This window comes from Biomphalaria glabrata, chromosome 1 (assembly GCF_947242115.1).
Source record: "Biomphalaria glabrata chromosome 1, xgBioGlab47.1, whole genome shotgun sequence".
Lineage (NCBI taxonomy): Eukaryota > Metazoa > Mollusca > Gastropoda > Planorbidae > Biomphalaria > Biomphalaria glabrata.
In genome coordinates this window covers 76616135-76632937 of record NC_074711.1, presented here as the reverse complement: position 1 = coordinate 76632937, position 16803 = coordinate 76616135, and the positions used below count along the sequence as shown (strand labels likewise).

General features: G+C 37.8%; 2 protein-coding genes across 7 annotated transcripts in view; one reads left to right on the top strand and one right to left on the bottom strand.

Annotated features, from left to right (window-relative positions):
* Positions 1 to 819: 819 nt before the first annotated feature.
* LOC129926267 (GATA zinc finger domain-containing protein 15-like) lies at positions 820 to 2108 on the bottom strand. The gene is made up of 3 exons (XM_056029203.1): positions 2047 to 2108; positions 1330 to 1494; positions 820 to 1162 (listed from the first exon to the last, which is right to left on the bottom strand). The coding sequence occupies exons 1-3, from the start codon at positions 2106 to 2108 to the stop codon at positions 820 to 822; spliced, it is 570 nt and encodes a 189-aa protein (XP_055885178.1).
* Positions 2109 to 7190: 5082 nt separating this feature from the next.
* LOC106054113 (voltage-gated hydrogen channel 1-like) overlaps positions 7191 to 16803 on the top strand; it is a 94208-nt gene continuing 84595 nt past the window's right edge. Inside the window, exons 1-2 of one of the 6 annotated variants that reach the window (XM_056015474.1) lie at positions 7191 to 7703; positions 8451 to 8746. In XM_056015474.1, the coding sequence (XP_055871449.1) occupies positions 8502 to 8746 (245 nt within the window). In that variant the 5' untranslated portion in view covers positions 7191 to 7703; positions 8451 to 8501. The other 5 variants (XM_056015466.1, XM_056015459.1, XM_056015453.1 and 2 more) reach the window with 5 other exon arrangements.

The window sequence follows — 16803 nt, the reverse complement described above, 5'->3', positions numbered from 1 at the left end:
CTGTGTTCTTCTGTATTTGACATTCACTATTTGTCCTTCATTGCTGATGTTGATGTTGCTGATGTTGATGTTGCAGATGTTGCTGTTGCAGATGTTGTTGTTGCTGATGCTGCTGTGTTCTTCTGTATTTGACATTCACTGTTTGTCCTTCACTTGTTCTGGTCATCTCTACGACTCTAGAGCGCTGAGTAAGAAGTGAAGTAGAAGAGAGTTGGGCAAACAAAAACACAATTGAACACGTTTAAGAATCTGTTTAATCAAGTTCTATGAGTAGAATGGTATTTGTTAAATACAACCTAACATTCTTCTTGAGCTCTATTGTAACAACTGTAACTCTTTACTTCTTTTAAAACAATTTACGATCAGTTTTGTTTCCATGCAAACTCTCTCTTTTCTCTTTTCCGCTCTTTCTCTTTCTTTCTGTAGATAAATTTGTTTTCCTCCCCCAGACAGTAGGAGATCAAGCTACTCCTAATGTCATGTAATAGTAACATTGACTTGAGAGTGAAAGCAAAACTAGTAAAACAGTTTCTGAAATATAATCTGTACTTAGGTGTAGAGTCCAAACCTTAAGGTTTATATTGCCTGAAGTGGTAATGGGTATACGCTATCCACTACCTATATAATGCTTCCAGTTAGTCCCTGACAACCTGTCCAACTCCTGGCTTTCACATATGGCTCAGATACGGGACGGGCGGAACTGTAATCGATGAAAACGGGACCAAGGTGAGCAACATGAGCCTAAGCCCTAATGCTTCAGGCAGGAAGGGCTCGTTAGCCTGGCTACCCACCAAGGAGAAGAAAACGTTTGAATCCAAATCACAGCTCTACCCAAAAATCACCATCTTTAATAAAGACTGCTGATGTTGTTGCTGTTGTTGTAGTTGTTGGTGATGTTGTACTGTTGCTGATGTTGTTGCTGACGTTCTTGTTGTTGCTAATGTTGTTGTTGTAGCTGCTGATGCTGTTGTTGTTGCTAATGTTGCTGATTCTGTTGTTGCTGATGCTGTTGTTGTTGTTGCTAATTTTGTTGTTGCTGATGCTGTTGCTGCTGATGTTGTTGTTGCTGATGCTGTTGTTGCTAGTGTTGTTGTTGCTGCTGATGATGTTGTTGTTGCTAATTTTGTTGCTGATGTTTTTGTTACTGATGTTTTTGTTGTTGCTAATGTTGTTGTTGTTGATGTTGATGTTGTTGCTAATGTTGTTGCTGTTGCTATTGTTGTTGTTGTTGCTGATGCTGTTGTTGCTGCTGATGTTGTTGTTGATGTTGTTATTGCTGATATTTGTTGTTGTTGCTAATGTTGTTGTTGCTGATGTTGTTGCAGATACTGCTGTCTTTGCAGATGCTGCTGTTGTTGCAGATGCTGTTGTTTCTGCTGCTGCTGTGTTCTTCTGTATTTGACATTCACTGTTTGTCCTTCTCTTGTTCTGGTCATCTCTACGACTTTAGAGCGTTGAGTAAGAGTGAAGTAGAAGAGAGTTGGGCAAGCTGATCTGTTGAAATAACAAAGAAGAAAATGGAGGGCTAAAACAACGCTTATAAAGGGGAAGTAACAATTTCAATGCTAACATGTACAAGTTATTGAGGTTAATATACATTGGATTATTTCCCTTAAAAAGCTGGTCGTAAACTTGTAAGGTATGCTGATGTATGCAAACGCGACATGAAGCTCTTCAAAACACAAACAGGTGGGTAAAAGTGTCACTGGACAGATCTACATGGAGAGCGAGCATAAAGGAAGGGTCCTGGATTGCAGATGCCATACACAACAGGAGTAGAAAGAAGGGTGAAAGTACAACGGCGCCTGGTGATAACATATGCCCAACATGTGACTGCAGCTGTGAATGAAGGATAGACCTCTTTAGTCCCACAAGAAGTTGCAAAGGGAAAAGATTGTTCCAAGAGAGTAAAATGCCACAGAATATCCTTAAATGACAGGCCCGTCTTTCCATCGCTTTCTCTGACCGTTCTTTTTTCTTTTTCCTGGTACTGTTCCATGCAGAAGGGTCTTTGCTAGTCCTAAGTATCTCGTGATATGGTGATACAGGAGTGTAAGATGATTTTCTTGGACAGTGAACAGAAGGTCATTGTAAGGCATAATAACCATTGTGATACTGTTTTGATATTCCTCATTTGTGACTTTGTAGCTGACCAACTCTCTCTCTCTCTCTCTCTCTATATATATATATATATATAAATATATATATTTATATGTAGGTGTCTTTGTAGCTGACTAGCTGTATATATAGATGTAGGTGTCTTTGTAGCGGACTAGTATATATGTAGATGTGGATATAATAGAATAGATGTATGGCCAACATGGGTATTAAACTATAGTAATAATTTAATGTCTTGACAATCGCTTTATGGACGGTCCATATTTAGACAAAGCTAGTATTTTAAACATATTTGTTGAAACCTTAAGAAGCTATGTTTTATACTTTAACTCTGGACTTCAAAACAAGGCTTATGGTAGAAATATGTTGCTATGTCGATGTATGGTTCCTTTTAATGATGCGGTCATGCGGTGTATTAACTTAACTGCGTGGTATCAGAAATGAATGTTCCCATTGTAAAGAGCTTATAATCTTGAGGTCAATAGACTTGAACCTTGAGACCAATGTAAACACACTAATACAATGAGTAACACACTTAGAGTGTAGCCATGCACATCGGCCCAAATAAAGCATTACATTGTAGGCAAAAAAATTGTGGGAAGGGGAGATGTGAGTGTTTCAGGCTGGAGAAGGTTGATGACATTTCGCTACAAACAAAATTATTTCACACGATTTTTCATAATATAATGGAAGTTGTCAGTTACATACACAATTATATTCTTCACAAAGAAATGAAATAAAATAGATTTCAACCCAAAAAAATATGTTTCATTGAATAATTGTCTGCGAGGCAACCAATGCCGAAGAGCAGCGAAGAGAAACACGCTAACAGAAACACGCTAACAGAAACAAGCTAATAGAAACACGCTAATAGAAACACGCTAATAGAAACACGCTAATAGAAACACGCTAACAGAAACACGCTAACAGAAACACGCTAACAGAAACACGCTAATAGAAACAAGCTAATAGAAACACGCAGAAATTTGTTGAACAATTATTCAATAAAAATTGGAAACTGTGTCTTATTGTGAACTATGTGCCCTACTGAAATTGTGTGTTCTACTGAAATTGTGTATCCTGCTGAAATTGTGTGTTCTACTGAAATTGTGTATCCTGCTGAAATTGTGTGTCCTGCTGAAATTTGTGTCCTACTGAAATTGTGGATCATACTGAAATTTGAATCTTAATGAAATTGTATGTCCTACTGAAATTGTATGTCCTACTGAAAGTGCGTGTCCAACTGAAATTGTGTATCCTGCTGAAATGGTGTGTCCTACTGAAATTGTGTATCCTGCTGAAATGGTGTGTCCTGCTGAAATGGTGTATCCTACTGAAATTTCTGTTCTACTGAAATTGTAAGTGCTACTGAAATTGTGTATACTTTTGAAATTGTCGGCCCACTGAAAATGGATGTCCTACTGAAACTGTATAAAACTGATATGTCCTACTGAGAGTGTGTTTCCTTCTGAAGTTTATTTCCTTTTGTAATTATATGTCCTACTGAAATTATGAGTCCGGCTGACATTGCGTACTTTACTGGAATTGAAAATGCTACTAAAACTGAAAGTTATGCTGGAAATTGTTCTGTTCGAAAGATAGTGATATAATTGAAAAGATTCCCGCTCAATTCTCCAGAAAGATGTCTACAAGCCATGGGTTGGTAAACTGATATTTAAATTGTGCGTGAAATTATAGATTTTGACATTGTCTCCATTGAGTCCTACGCAAACTATGGTCGACATACTTTGGGTAGGAGTAGATTTGTCTACAATAGTCTACATGCTTTGTCTTCCAAGCAAACAGGGGATCAACCAAGACCTGGCCCGTCAGGTATTTTCTCATTTCATGATCAAGCCAACTTACCCTTGTCATTGCATCAGCAGAAGATAGCTTAAATATTGGCTCTAACTCAGGGATTCTCAACCTGTGGGTCGCGACCCCTTTGGGGGTCGATTGACGATTTGCCAGGGGTCGCCTAAGACCATCGAAAAAAATGAATTGTTATTGTCCATTCTTTTATTGCTGTGTGTGTGTGTGTGTGTGTGCGGGGGGGGGGGTCGCGGCAGAGTGGGGGATTGTAAAAAGGGGTCGCCGAGCCTAAAAGGTTGAGAACCGCTTCTCTAACTAGAAGCTGCTGATTACGATAGAGATGCTCCGACGGACTAGATAAGCAATGACAAAAAAATGTAAGTTATATTTTGAGTAAAGAAAATATGAATAGTGATAGATAACTAAAATGTGAAATACTGCACTCATCACTAAGCTTTGGATTGGAGACAATTTCTTAGTATTAAATGTATGACTCATTTTATATATGCTGCCTTCTACTGCTCAATGAATAAAGAGTTCAAGGTAGATAATGCAGACATGCAAGGGGGAGATTACACTAGATTTTGTTGCACTTTAATTAAATTGGCGATCAATAACTCCCAACGCAAGGAAAGATCCTGTCTTATCTTTGACCTGATCTAACAGCCTTAGCTTCGAATCACAGAGCTCAACACTGTGACTAGATAAAGCACATTGGCGTGTTGCGCAAACATTCTTAGACTGATAGGAAAACCACACACAAACACACACACACACACAATATACACAAACACACTTACGTAGAAGTCGAAACCAACACGTTTGGTAGAGACTTACTATCTACTATTTAAAAACAATTTCAAAGTATCAGTCGTTAGTTACAGACATGAACAGGGCCGGCCCTAAGAATTGCGAAGCCCTATGCGAAACGGATTGCGCGGGCCCAGTCTGTGTAGGGATAAGGATATTAAGTGAAAATTAAGTTATTGTGCTTGAAAATAAATTTGTCTTTGCATTTTATTCATTCATTACTACGTACAAAGTCACGATCAAATTAAAAATATATCGCTTTTGATTTTGATCTATACTTATATACCAGTGACTCCTATAGTAAATAAAGTAAAGGATTAAAATATTCGCTCTATTATTACATTTCTATTAAATGAAAGCTGATAATGCTTTTTTTTTATATCGCGTGTAGAATTGGCGTTTTCTATATTGAATGACACCCCCAAACGACAATTTGGTCTATTTTTCTGGAGATTTTCAGGAGTATTCAAGAGATATCAAGAAAACAGGGAAAATCAGGAGGCCGCGGGAACGCTGTTATAAATTATAATGGTTAATTTAATAATTTACACCTAGAATTAGCACGGGACCTATGAAAGTGAGGGGATACGTTAGAAACCTCCCCCCCCCCCCCATTTCTCTCAAACCGCCAACAATTCGGGGAGGTCATTAAAACAAATTAAGCTCATTGTTTTCGCTTTGTTTTACATTAACACGGACCCTAGCAAGCTTTGGCTAGTAGAGACTGCATTCATTGTACACAATGTACACGTACACCAGAGTGTGGCTAGTAGAGACTGCATTCATTGTACACAATGTACACGGACGCCATGGTGTGGCTAGTAGAGACTGCATTCATTGTACACAATGTACACGGACGCCATGGTGTGGCTAGTAGAGACTGCATTCATTGTACACAATGTACACGGACGCCATGGTGTGGCTAGTAGAGACCAGCCAGTAACGTAGCGACCATGGCGCAATGAACCCACGACTATAGTGCCCCATAGCCTGTGAAGTAGACACCAAAGGCGCAAAGAGATTTATTGCACTTGGGCCGATGACTAACGAACAATTAGGGCCCACATCAGTTCTAAGGGATGACATCAGAAGTAGGAAAAAAATTAATAAATTTGACTTTTGTAAAAGCTGATTTGTAAAAAAAAGCTCCTTCTGATATCTTGAATGTTATACCAAACCTTATATATTAACTTTAAATTTAACCCGTGTTTTTTAGCTCGAGTCTATGTGCCAGCGGTTTGAATTGCTTTGATGTGAGGAACTGCTTTCTTCAGGTTTTACTAACATATCGGGAGAAATACAACACCACCAACTCACAGTGTGATTAGGTCCAGCCAGCTGGCTAGATACCATAACAATAAACCAGATGGATCCCCCATGTTTCTAGTCTCATCTGGTCTAGATGGTAGTGCCAAACACTATTGTCCAGAGATGCAATACTTCAAAGAAGCCTACCTAAAAGATATATTAAGTCTGTGTTCAATACCAGAGTTGTCTTTTTTTTTTTAAAATTTATAGACAACTACATTTTATCATCACGTTTTCCAAACACTGTCCCAGCATGCATCTGATTTCTCACTCTGACTGTGACAGTTTGTTCAGAAGAGCGGTCATTCTCGAAGTTTTGGTAAAAACAACTATTTTAGAAGTCATATGACACTGCGCAAGATAGCTTCACTTGATGTTCTTTCTATTGAGCGAGACGTCACTTCAATCAAAGAGATTTGTCCCATTACAAATTAAAAGTAATTTATTTATATCTGTTATACCAGAATCTTGTCTATGTGCCATACGTACTCGGTAGAACTTGATGATATCGGAAAATGTAACCAAATGACTACTCAAAATTGGTTGAAAACGTTTTGCATAAATTGATAGAGACAAGAGCTAGGTTTCACAGAGGGTCACTCTCTCTCTCTCGCTCTGTCTCTAGAAATAAAGAATGGCGACAGAAAAAAAGAGAGAAAGGGAGACAGAATAGAATAGAGACAGACAGAACGAGAGATAGAGAGTGAACAAATAAAATGTAATGTTTAGGACTAAGTTCAAGCCAAATACAAATAGTCTACTGCGAGACACCAACACGTGCATTATCGATCTGCATTGATCTGCTGAGTGACTAGGACGTAGCCAGATCATTGGTACTCACCTTCCCCTCGAACACATCATACATACTCTGCAGATGGAGGCAATACTTATGTCTAATTTGAGGGGGGAGGGTAATAGAGGACGGGCGCCTATGGTAAATGCTTGGTAAATAGTTTGGGTAAGGGTTCAAATACGTCTCCCCCTCCCCCTTTCAATCTCTGCTTTTATTCCGATCCTCCTTGGTATAGAAAATCTCTCTCTAGCACGCTACATGTTCTCTCCCCACGCCACGCCATGTCTTCGATTAGCCCGCAACGTCTAGGCGCATGGATTGGAGACGAACACGAACATCTCTTTCCTCAGTTTCCACTTTTTTTTTTTCGGCAGGAGCGGAGGGAAGTGCCGGACTCTCGAGTCCAGAACGTTAAGTTAGTCAGCTGATGTCGTCTGCTTTAAAAAAAAATGAATGATCTATCCCATTCCGCGATGTCAGGTTATGTGCGGACGTCTTTCTTCAGTTCTTGCACGGCACCTCCTGTTATTAACGGCACTTCAGTCTGCGTTCACACGAGGCGCCTCCACATCTAGATGACTAGATGATTTGTGCTTCAAGGACAACATCGATACTGTCTTGCACGTATCGGCATTAGAAGATAATTGCAAGTATTTTCTTCGGATGCGTTTATTTTGAGAAACATTTATTCTTTTTTTTTCTTTTCTGGAGATCACCCGAAGGTCGACGTGACACTAGTGCTGGGTGTTTTTTTCCACCCCCCTTCACTGTGCTATAGACACAAAGTGGGCTGGGATTCGACAGTGAATAGCTATCAGGTCAACGTCCGTGTCACATACGAAATGAATTTCTAAGGCACAAGGTGGTGTTTCAATTCAGCTCAAATGGATTTCGTGAACTTTGGTTTTTATTCAATAGGGAACAGACCGTTTTAGTTATTGATAAGTAGACGTATAAGGTGAATCTCTCACTCTCTCTCACATGTGCATCATTGCAGTACACAACATAAACTTTTATCTTGTGTTCCCTCTTTATTTGTCTTTTTTTTTTCTTTCCGTACTCCTCGTTCTCTTCACCTATCCTCCTCTCTCTTTTATCTCACTATCATTAAATACATAGCACTATGATCATGACCATCCATTTTGACAACTAGATATCTACCTAGTGACTCAATACTTTCATGCCAACCAATGAACCGACATTACTGTAAAGCTTTGATCTACATACTTTCTTGCCTATATGTAAGTTTGTATGGCTCTTTCTGTCTCGAGAGACAATAGATGCGATCAGACGCACTGCTGGCCTAGCAGGACCAAAGCTTTCTCTTAAGAACGTGCACTCACTCACTCACACACGCACACACATATATATACACACACACACAGTGAGTGCATTTCTCTTCTTCCTTTCTTTTTTTTTTACATCTACTTTCTATTTCTCTATCTCTGACATGAACTATATAAAAAGTGTCTGATTCTACTTAATGTGCTGTCATCAATTCACCATCACCGTGGACAGACTCACTGTCTTGAGCTGAGCTCCACTCTCGGCAGCATCTTCCCTGGAGGAAACATATATATATATATATATATTTTTTTTTTTTTACAAGTCTTCAGTTCTGGGACTGACGATGCTCTTGACAGGAGGAGTTCTCTAGGACATGGCTAACAGCAGGGACAGGCACGGGGCCAAGGAGAACCTCCTGGAGATGGGAGGCAACAACGGGGTCCACAGAGAGAACGAGAACATGCGGCTGGAAAGGAAAAAGATGGAGACTGTGATTCTGAATGATGACCGTAGCCCCAGTGACCACGGGGAGGGTCTTGAGGAGCCCCTAGAAGAGAACAGCGATGATTCGGATAGTGTAGCGGAGTCACATGTTTCTCACAACATCGACCCGAACTCGTAAGTAGTGGCTAGTTTAGTTGATGTTGTAGTGGCTATTTTTTAATTGATGTGGATATGTTGTTGTTAATATGTTGTAGTGGCTATGTTGTAGTTGATATGTTGTAGTTGACATGTTGTAGTTGATATGCTTACAGAATACTGCCTATTAAGTTAACAATTGAGATGCTCAGGGTTTTAAGTCTTTAAAAGGAATGCTCGTGTGTGTGTGTGTGATTTCATTGTGATACACTAACCTCAGCATTGAATATATAATTACATAAGCAACAAATATACACACAGGGGTGCTGAATCTAGATTTATATGCAGTGTATGCACTGTAAGGATAACTGACAATCTTTGTTTTGCTTCAGACATTTTTTTGTTTACTAATACTATAGACGTTTTTTTTTTTTTTCTATCAGCTATTCTGACCCAGCTAAGTGTTTTGTTTTCTAACTGGCTTTTCAGACCCGAGCTGAGTTCATTGTACAAGAAATTATTAAATCCCACGGACACACAAATCTCCCTCTAAAAACCACACACACACACACACAAGCAAACACATCTTATGACTAACCCTTTTAATGAGACAAACATCTCTCTAACACTAACCCTTACTCTAACCCTAGTCCTAACTGTAACCCAAAAGTTCAACCCGATGCTGAATCAAATGACGAGAAATAAAGCTTGTCAAGACTTTTAATTATACCCGACAGTGGCGACCGAGAGTGTTGTGTGGCCAACTCAGTGACCTTTAAAATGTTTTCCACTGATGACATTGTTTTGGGCTTTACGTCACACTCACATCCTTAAGTAAACAACAACAACAAAATAATTTGAACATAATAATACGTAAAAAAGATAACTACTTGAACTGCTTGGCAATGAGCTTATGGCCCTATATTGCTCGGCAATGGTTTTATCGGTCTGATATTTGCTAGGCAATGAGTTTAGGGACTCAATATTGCTAGGAAATGAGTTTAGGGGCTCAATATTGCTAGGAAATGAGTTTAGGGGCTCAATATTGCTAGGAAATGAGTTTAGGGACTCAATATTGCTAGGCAATGAGTTTAGGGACTCAATATTGCTAGCCAATGAGTTTAGGGACTCAATATTGCTAGGCAATGAGTTTATGAACCCTAACTTTCTTTTTCTTAAGTCTTTCAAGAAAAAAAAAAGTGCCTTATTTATTGACGTAGTCAATTTATCTCATGTTATGATCACTCCCCCCCCCCCCCCCTTTCTCCCGAGCCCTCTCACCAAACTGATAGTGACTGACTCTTATCTGCGCTTCCACCCCCCCCCCCCCAATAGTAAATAGATGTATATCAGTTGAGTCTAACTTGTACGATGATATCAGATTAAAACAGCAACAACAGAAGGCTAACAGTCTTCTCAATTATTTGGCCTAGAGAACTGTAGCTATTGGGCTGGGTTATCATATCGACACGATTTATATTTTATATATATTTCCCGGCATGCAACACAGCCCCCCCCCCCACTACATACACTTTCTACACTGGCTGAATCACTGAGTGTTTTAATTTCCGCTTGATTCCATTACCGCTAATGTCTGTAGTGCTTAAATCTGGGGCTTGAGTGTCATCTTTTCCTGTGTTCTGGAGTAACGAGGCTATCTTTCTGTTCAATCTAACAATCAACGCAACAACAATAAACGGAACGCCAGTTTTCAATTGCAGAGTTTTACCCAACAAGCCAAATAGTTCTCATCAATTGAAACTTTTAAAAGTGTTTCTAAGTCAATGCCCGCATTATCTGTGGTTCACTGTAATCAGATGCAGGAGCCCCAGGGACAGGCCCTAAGACACGATGATTAGCGGAACAACTTGATACCATAAGTACATAAGAAAACATAGTGACTTGGCTGGATACAACGGGGAGAGATCTAAAGGGCAAGGAGGAACACTAATATCGGAGAGGGACCGTGGGGATTGAATTTTTTTTTAATGGAGGCCCTATATTGTCATAAGTAACACAAAGAATATACATTAACTCTTTTTCTCCGTAATTATTTACCACATTCTGGTGGAATCAACTCTGGTACCGTCAGTTAGGAGAGAAAGAGTTAATAGTTATTAATTTCGAAATTTGAAAGTAATTGACCCTATCATAGCAACAGCCCAGATGCCTATCCGCATTTGCACGCACGCACGTAACAGCAAAACTCGAAAGCTTATCATAGTCCAAGGAACATTTTACTGTTTGACTCATCACGTGACTCATGCATCTGATAAGCTCCTTGTCCATCCCTTTCTCTCGCATGCACGCCACTGTCTACTGACCATCACAACTCCAATAGTGACTCATCACAATTACAGATCATCTTTCTTGACATTTGTTTAGAAGCAGTAATGTTTGTTTATACATGACTCTAAGTGTCAATGATTTTTTTTTTTTACAAAGCTTATATCAACTCTGTCTGTCTGTCTGGTAAAAAGTTTGTACTCGTTATTTCTCCCACACCCAATTTCAGATCAAGTTGAAATTTCGCACAATTATTTCTTTTACTTGACAATACAAGAATCAATTTAAAAAAATAACCAATTACTTAATTAACTATTACTAATTAATTATTTTGCTTGGTATCTCAAACAAGGGAAAGAAATTGTACTTGACTAAAATGATGGTATAAGCTGAATTATACAATTATACACAACAATTACTTACACAGAACAAAATTTCTTTTGGTGATTTGTACAGATAACTTTATATATAAGACTCAAAAGTAAAGTAGCAATTATACATAAAACACTGAACCATAATCTTCAAATACAAAAACAAAATTTAATAAAATACTCGTAAAAACACAATGATAAAGACACATTCCTCGTTCCATATGCTAGAACAAATTTGTACAAATACTCCTTCTTCCCTAGTGCTATTAGAGCATGGAATGGGTTGCCTGAGCTAGCTAGGAAAACCAGTGACTTGGCAGAATTTCGGTTAATATGCATGACTGAATGCATGACGCGTAGGACGTAGTTATCTTCTTTTTTGAAGTAACGTCTGTATTATATAAGATAAGATAAGATTTACTTCCCTTTATAGGTCTAGAGTATTAGTTAACAAATCACGAAAAATAGGACGAGGCTATAGAAGCAATACATAGGTGTTCATAGGTTCTCCTCTAGCAGAGTGGTTAACGTGTTGGCATGAGAATGCTTGAGTCATGAGTTTAAATTCAGGTTGTTCTCATTTTTTTAAATTTTTATATATATTTTTTTTATTGTTAGTCTAGATCTATTACAAATGTAATGACATGACTGATCCAAACTAATTGATACAACTCACTTAACATGAGCTTTTTTTGTGTTTTTTTTAAAGTATTTTTTTTTATAGCTGTTCCTGTTTACGTGTTGATATCAAACCGTGTGCTTTATAGTCGAAAAAAAAACATAACAAATAAAACTTCTTTGAAATTTCAAACTTATAACGTTTAGTTGTTATCAACTCATTCCATCTGTCTGTCTGTCTGGTACAACTTTTGGACACGTTATTTCTCACCTTCCCAATCTTGGCTCAAGTTAAAATTGTGCACAATTATTCATTGTCATAACAAAACACGAATCACTCCAAAAGTTAATAAATCAATTGATTAATAAAAGGTAATTAATTAATTTTGTTTTGACACAGAAAAGGGAGATACATTTTACAGTATTGATATATATATATGTATATTTGTGTGTGTGTGTGTGTGTGTGTGTAAAACTGCAGTTCTTTCCCTTGTTTAAACTTTGTTTTTTTAAAGTATTTTTTTGTAAATATTTTGCTAGTTATACTTTTATATACCAGTGGTGCTCAACATTTCAATGAGTCTTGAAGAGCCGCTTCACGGACTGAATATGACCCGCAGGCGGTAGTTCGTTACCGTCTTGATTGTTAAAGCCGCGTTTTGAAGTCCGAAAGTTCTGACCTTTGACAGTGAATATTATGGGAGATAACATGGAAACAGAAGGAACTCTTTTATTCAGTGAAATAATAAAAGATAGGTAGAAAAGATCTTTAGCAAAGATTCTAACAAATAAAAATGTTTTGTCAATATGCCCCCCCCCCCCCCCACACCTACCTTCAAAATGGATGGAACTAGACTTAGTATTTCTGAACGTCGTCTGAATTAGGCCTGCAAAATCATGTCTCTGACCATGTCACATTTGCTGCCCTACTGATGACCATCGACCTAAGAGATTCCAGTGGCTCCTTCATTTTATAAAGCTTCTGGTCGAACAGTTGTTCTCGAGGGGTCACCTGAGTCCACAGTGTAGGCAACAGTGGACCCGAGCCTTGGTTAATTAGTTGAAACAAAACGCTATTCCAGAAAGTTTGCCTTCTACTTCCAGTAAGATTTCTATTTCTACTTTTCCGAATCTACAATTTCAAGTGACTTTGGAGCCTATTGTTGCTAGGCAACAACATTTTCTGAGCGTCTAGCTCCCCCCCCCCCTACTTTTTCCTTTACCGAAAGAGTGTGTGTATGTGTGTGCGTGTGCGTGTGTGTTCTGTCTACTGCCAATTCCCACTTGACACCCTTCGTTGAGCAGTTTCATTGACGCCTTGATTAGGGTATCAGAGTGGCTCAAACGCAACATTGCCGGGGAGCCGTTTGGGAATTTGCACCGACTGGGACACAGTATGACCAGCACAAGTGGCGGTCATTTAAAGGTGACTCGCCATCGTGTAGGTTTTGATTGCATTGGGGCAAAAAATGTGGGGCCAATTTTGGTGCAAACTAATTAACGTCAGTCTTACACAGAAGTTGACTCCCTGCCTAGAAATGACAAAGTGATCGAATGTACAGATATTCTATTAACTATCGGTAACAATCATGCTTATTGCTTATAGATTTTTTTTAAACAGCTGAGGTCCTATTGTTGAAGTATTGCCAGAACCTCTCCACACAATGGGCCCAACGATTATACCCTGCATTGATTTTTTGAATGATACGCACCATAAATCATTAATAACATTAAAACCTAACTGTGTAAGAATGCTAAATTGGTATTGACCTTCATATACTGTTACAGATTTCTTTCATAAAACCTTTTTTTTCCCTCCAAAATTAATAGCATTAAATCTCCATAGGTGTGGCCAATTAATAACAATTATGTTAACATACACGTTTCTTATTAGCATTTTAAGCACATATATTGTAGTATTGTATATCGTTATGTCAGTAACGTGCAATGTCCTCTTCACAAAAAAAAAATAATTTAGGTCTGGGGTGGGGGGAGATGAAGTAAAACACACCTGTTTCAAATTCCTACATGTGGCTAGCACAACGATTTACTGCCCTTGCTTTTCCAACTAAGTTAGTTACTATGTGAGTTGCTGAACTTCGAGGAGTCTTAAAAATCAGGAAAATAAAAATGTTCAAAAAACTTTTCTGGGTTTCGAGTTCGAGACTCTTGGTTACAGAAGCCAAGCGCTTTACCACTCAGCCACCATGCTCCATTTTTGTTTACTGTTCACAAAATACTTACAATTATTTTTTTTTTTTAAATTTAGATCATTATACTTTCTCTTTAAAGATCCGCGGCGAGTAGATGTGCAGCTGTGTCTAAAAAAAAAAGAGTAAACTTCCCCTTTCAGACCTTACAATCTATAAGGCAGATAATGTTCAGGTCGTCTGTTTCTTGGGGCAAAGGTTAACGAGTAGGGTGTCACGAGGCCAGCACAACTAAAGTCTGGTACTAGTTAAAGTTAAGTGAACTCTGGGATGCCCTAAAAATCCGAAAAATCAAAATCTCAGTATTTACCGAGATTCGAACCCAGGACCCCAGGTTCGGAAGCCAATAGCTTAACCACTCAGCACAACGACCTATTGTCTTTTCCTTTACGAAACAAATGTCTGGTACCAAGAAAGATACGAGCAAGGCCAGCCTTAGATAACAGGAGGCCCTAGGCAAAATGGCCCTAAGTGAAATAGAAAAATAAAAAATATACAGCAAAAAAAAAAATGTAATTTATTAAAAACCTAGCCACTCCAACAACAACACTGAGAACAAATTTTGCTATTTCTTCTCTAAAAAAAAAAAAAAATGATCAAAAGTGATGTGCGAAGCCCCCACCAATCGGAGGCCATAGGCGGCTGCCCTGGAGAAGGTTGAATTCAAGGATGTCCTAAATCTCTCTTTCAAAATCAAAATCCTAGCCATCACATGTGTTGAACCAAAATACTTCCTGAATCAAAAGCCATTTGCATTGATGCTCAAAAAAAAAAAAATACACCACCTTGATGGTAACAGTGTAACTCTGTTGCATCATTAAGAGCTAGCTCCCTGAATCTGAATCATACATTCTAATTAAAGCAAACGTCTTAACTAGTTAAAACATCCGATAAAATCATCACATGGTCCATAAAAAAAGGTTTAAGGAGAGAAAAAAACAACAATACGTTTAGTAGTTATAATAATAATAATCTTTATTGTCCGTATGGAAATTTGTCTTACAATTTGTGCATTACACCAAACAAAAAACATTATAACTATAAGAAACCAAAATGTATATTCACACCAGACTCACTCATAATTTACATGTGACAAAGTTTATTTCAGATTGTTCCTATTTATTTCTTTATTTCTAGGATCTTGTTAGCTTTTTTATAGATGTTTGTCTCAAACAGCTGCCCAAATGGGGTTTGTTTTTTTGCCAATGATTTTACCAGCAGCATTTAGGATTCTATAAAGTTTATTTTTATTTTTAATGCTCAGATTGCCATACCAGGCAGTGATATTGAAACATAAAATATTGCAGATGTGAGCGTGATAAAACATAGCCAAGGCCTTTTCGCTAACATTAAACAAGGACAGTTTTTTTAGTAATCGTAATCTTTGCTGCCCTTTTTTGCTGATATAATCAGTATTTGCCGTAAAATTTAATTTTATTGTCTAGGATAGTACCAAGGTATTTAAAGGTTTGCTCAATTTCAATAGTCTCTCCAGCTACAGAAACAATATCATTTTCCTTCTTGTCCCTACGAAAATCGATTATCATTTCTTTGTTTTTTTTTACATTTAATAATAAAAAATTATCTTTACAGTATTTTTCAATGTGTTCTATTTCTCTGAAATACTCATTTACGTCTGAGCTCTCTGAGAGCAGGGCAAGAAGGAGTTAGACACTCCTTTTGGAAGACAACATTTTAAAAGAATCTATAATGAATTGAAATGAAAACACAGACATGTGTCAAGAAAAACATTTTAGACAATTAATTAAAAGGTGATAAATGATTCGTTGGCATGCAAAGACTCGCAGGCCAATGGAGGAAAGACGCTTTATTCTAATTAACATGTTTAGTGGCGCTGTTAAGTATGGCTTTAAGTAAAATAACTTCATTCTCATTAACTCTCTTTTCCCTGGAATGAATTAATGAATGTATTACCTGGAGCTAACACATTGAATGAATTAATGAACATATTACCTGGAGTTAAAACATTGAGCGTGAGATGGTAACATTAGTTCTGGTAAAATAAACGGTCAGTTTTCAAAGTCTGGATTTATTTTAAAGTTTTATTTCTTACTGAAGATTCCACATTTGCTCGTTTGTACAGATCTTTGAACACTTGCAATATATTTGATTGGTTAGGTAAAGCTTAACACCGGACATTAATGTCATCGACTTATTTCAAACATATTAGTTGAATTGAAAATAGGTGGTCAAATCAAACATACATTTTTTAAAATAATGTAGTGAAAAAGTGACCGAGTGGTTAAGGCTTTTTACGCATTTTGACGAGTTTCAAATGGGTAGTTCAACCATATTGGTCATTGTGCTGGCCACATGATACCCTCGTTAGCCATCAGCCATGGAAACAGTTGACCTTGACATCCTCTGCAAAGTCTGAAAAGGATACTTCTTTTTACTAGTTCAACAACTTAGATTGATAGAAAAGGATGATAATGTATACACATTAAATTTCAACGACTGATCTTTGCATTCTGGATTTTAATGTCATTTTGTATGAGTCTTCTTCATCGGATTCTTTTCTCATCTAATCAAATGTTTAGTTTTCAAATTCCATGTACAAACGTCAAGTCGTATGGTTAGTAAAATATAA

Excerpts from the sequence above, each read along its gene's own strand:
- LOC129926267 (XM_056029203.1), bottom strand. The coding sequence starts at position 2,108 with ATGGTTATTATGCCTTACAATGACCTTCTGTTCACTGTCCAAGAAAAT. Across the intron at positions 1,495-2,046 it reads GAAAATCATCTTACACTCCT|ATCAGCTTGCCCAACTCTCT; the intron begins GTATCACCATAT and ends TTATTTCAACAG. Across the intron at positions 1,163-1,329 it reads CAGCATCTGCAAAGACAGCA|CAACAACAAAAACATCAGTA; the intron begins GTATCTGCAACA and ends CAACAACATTAG.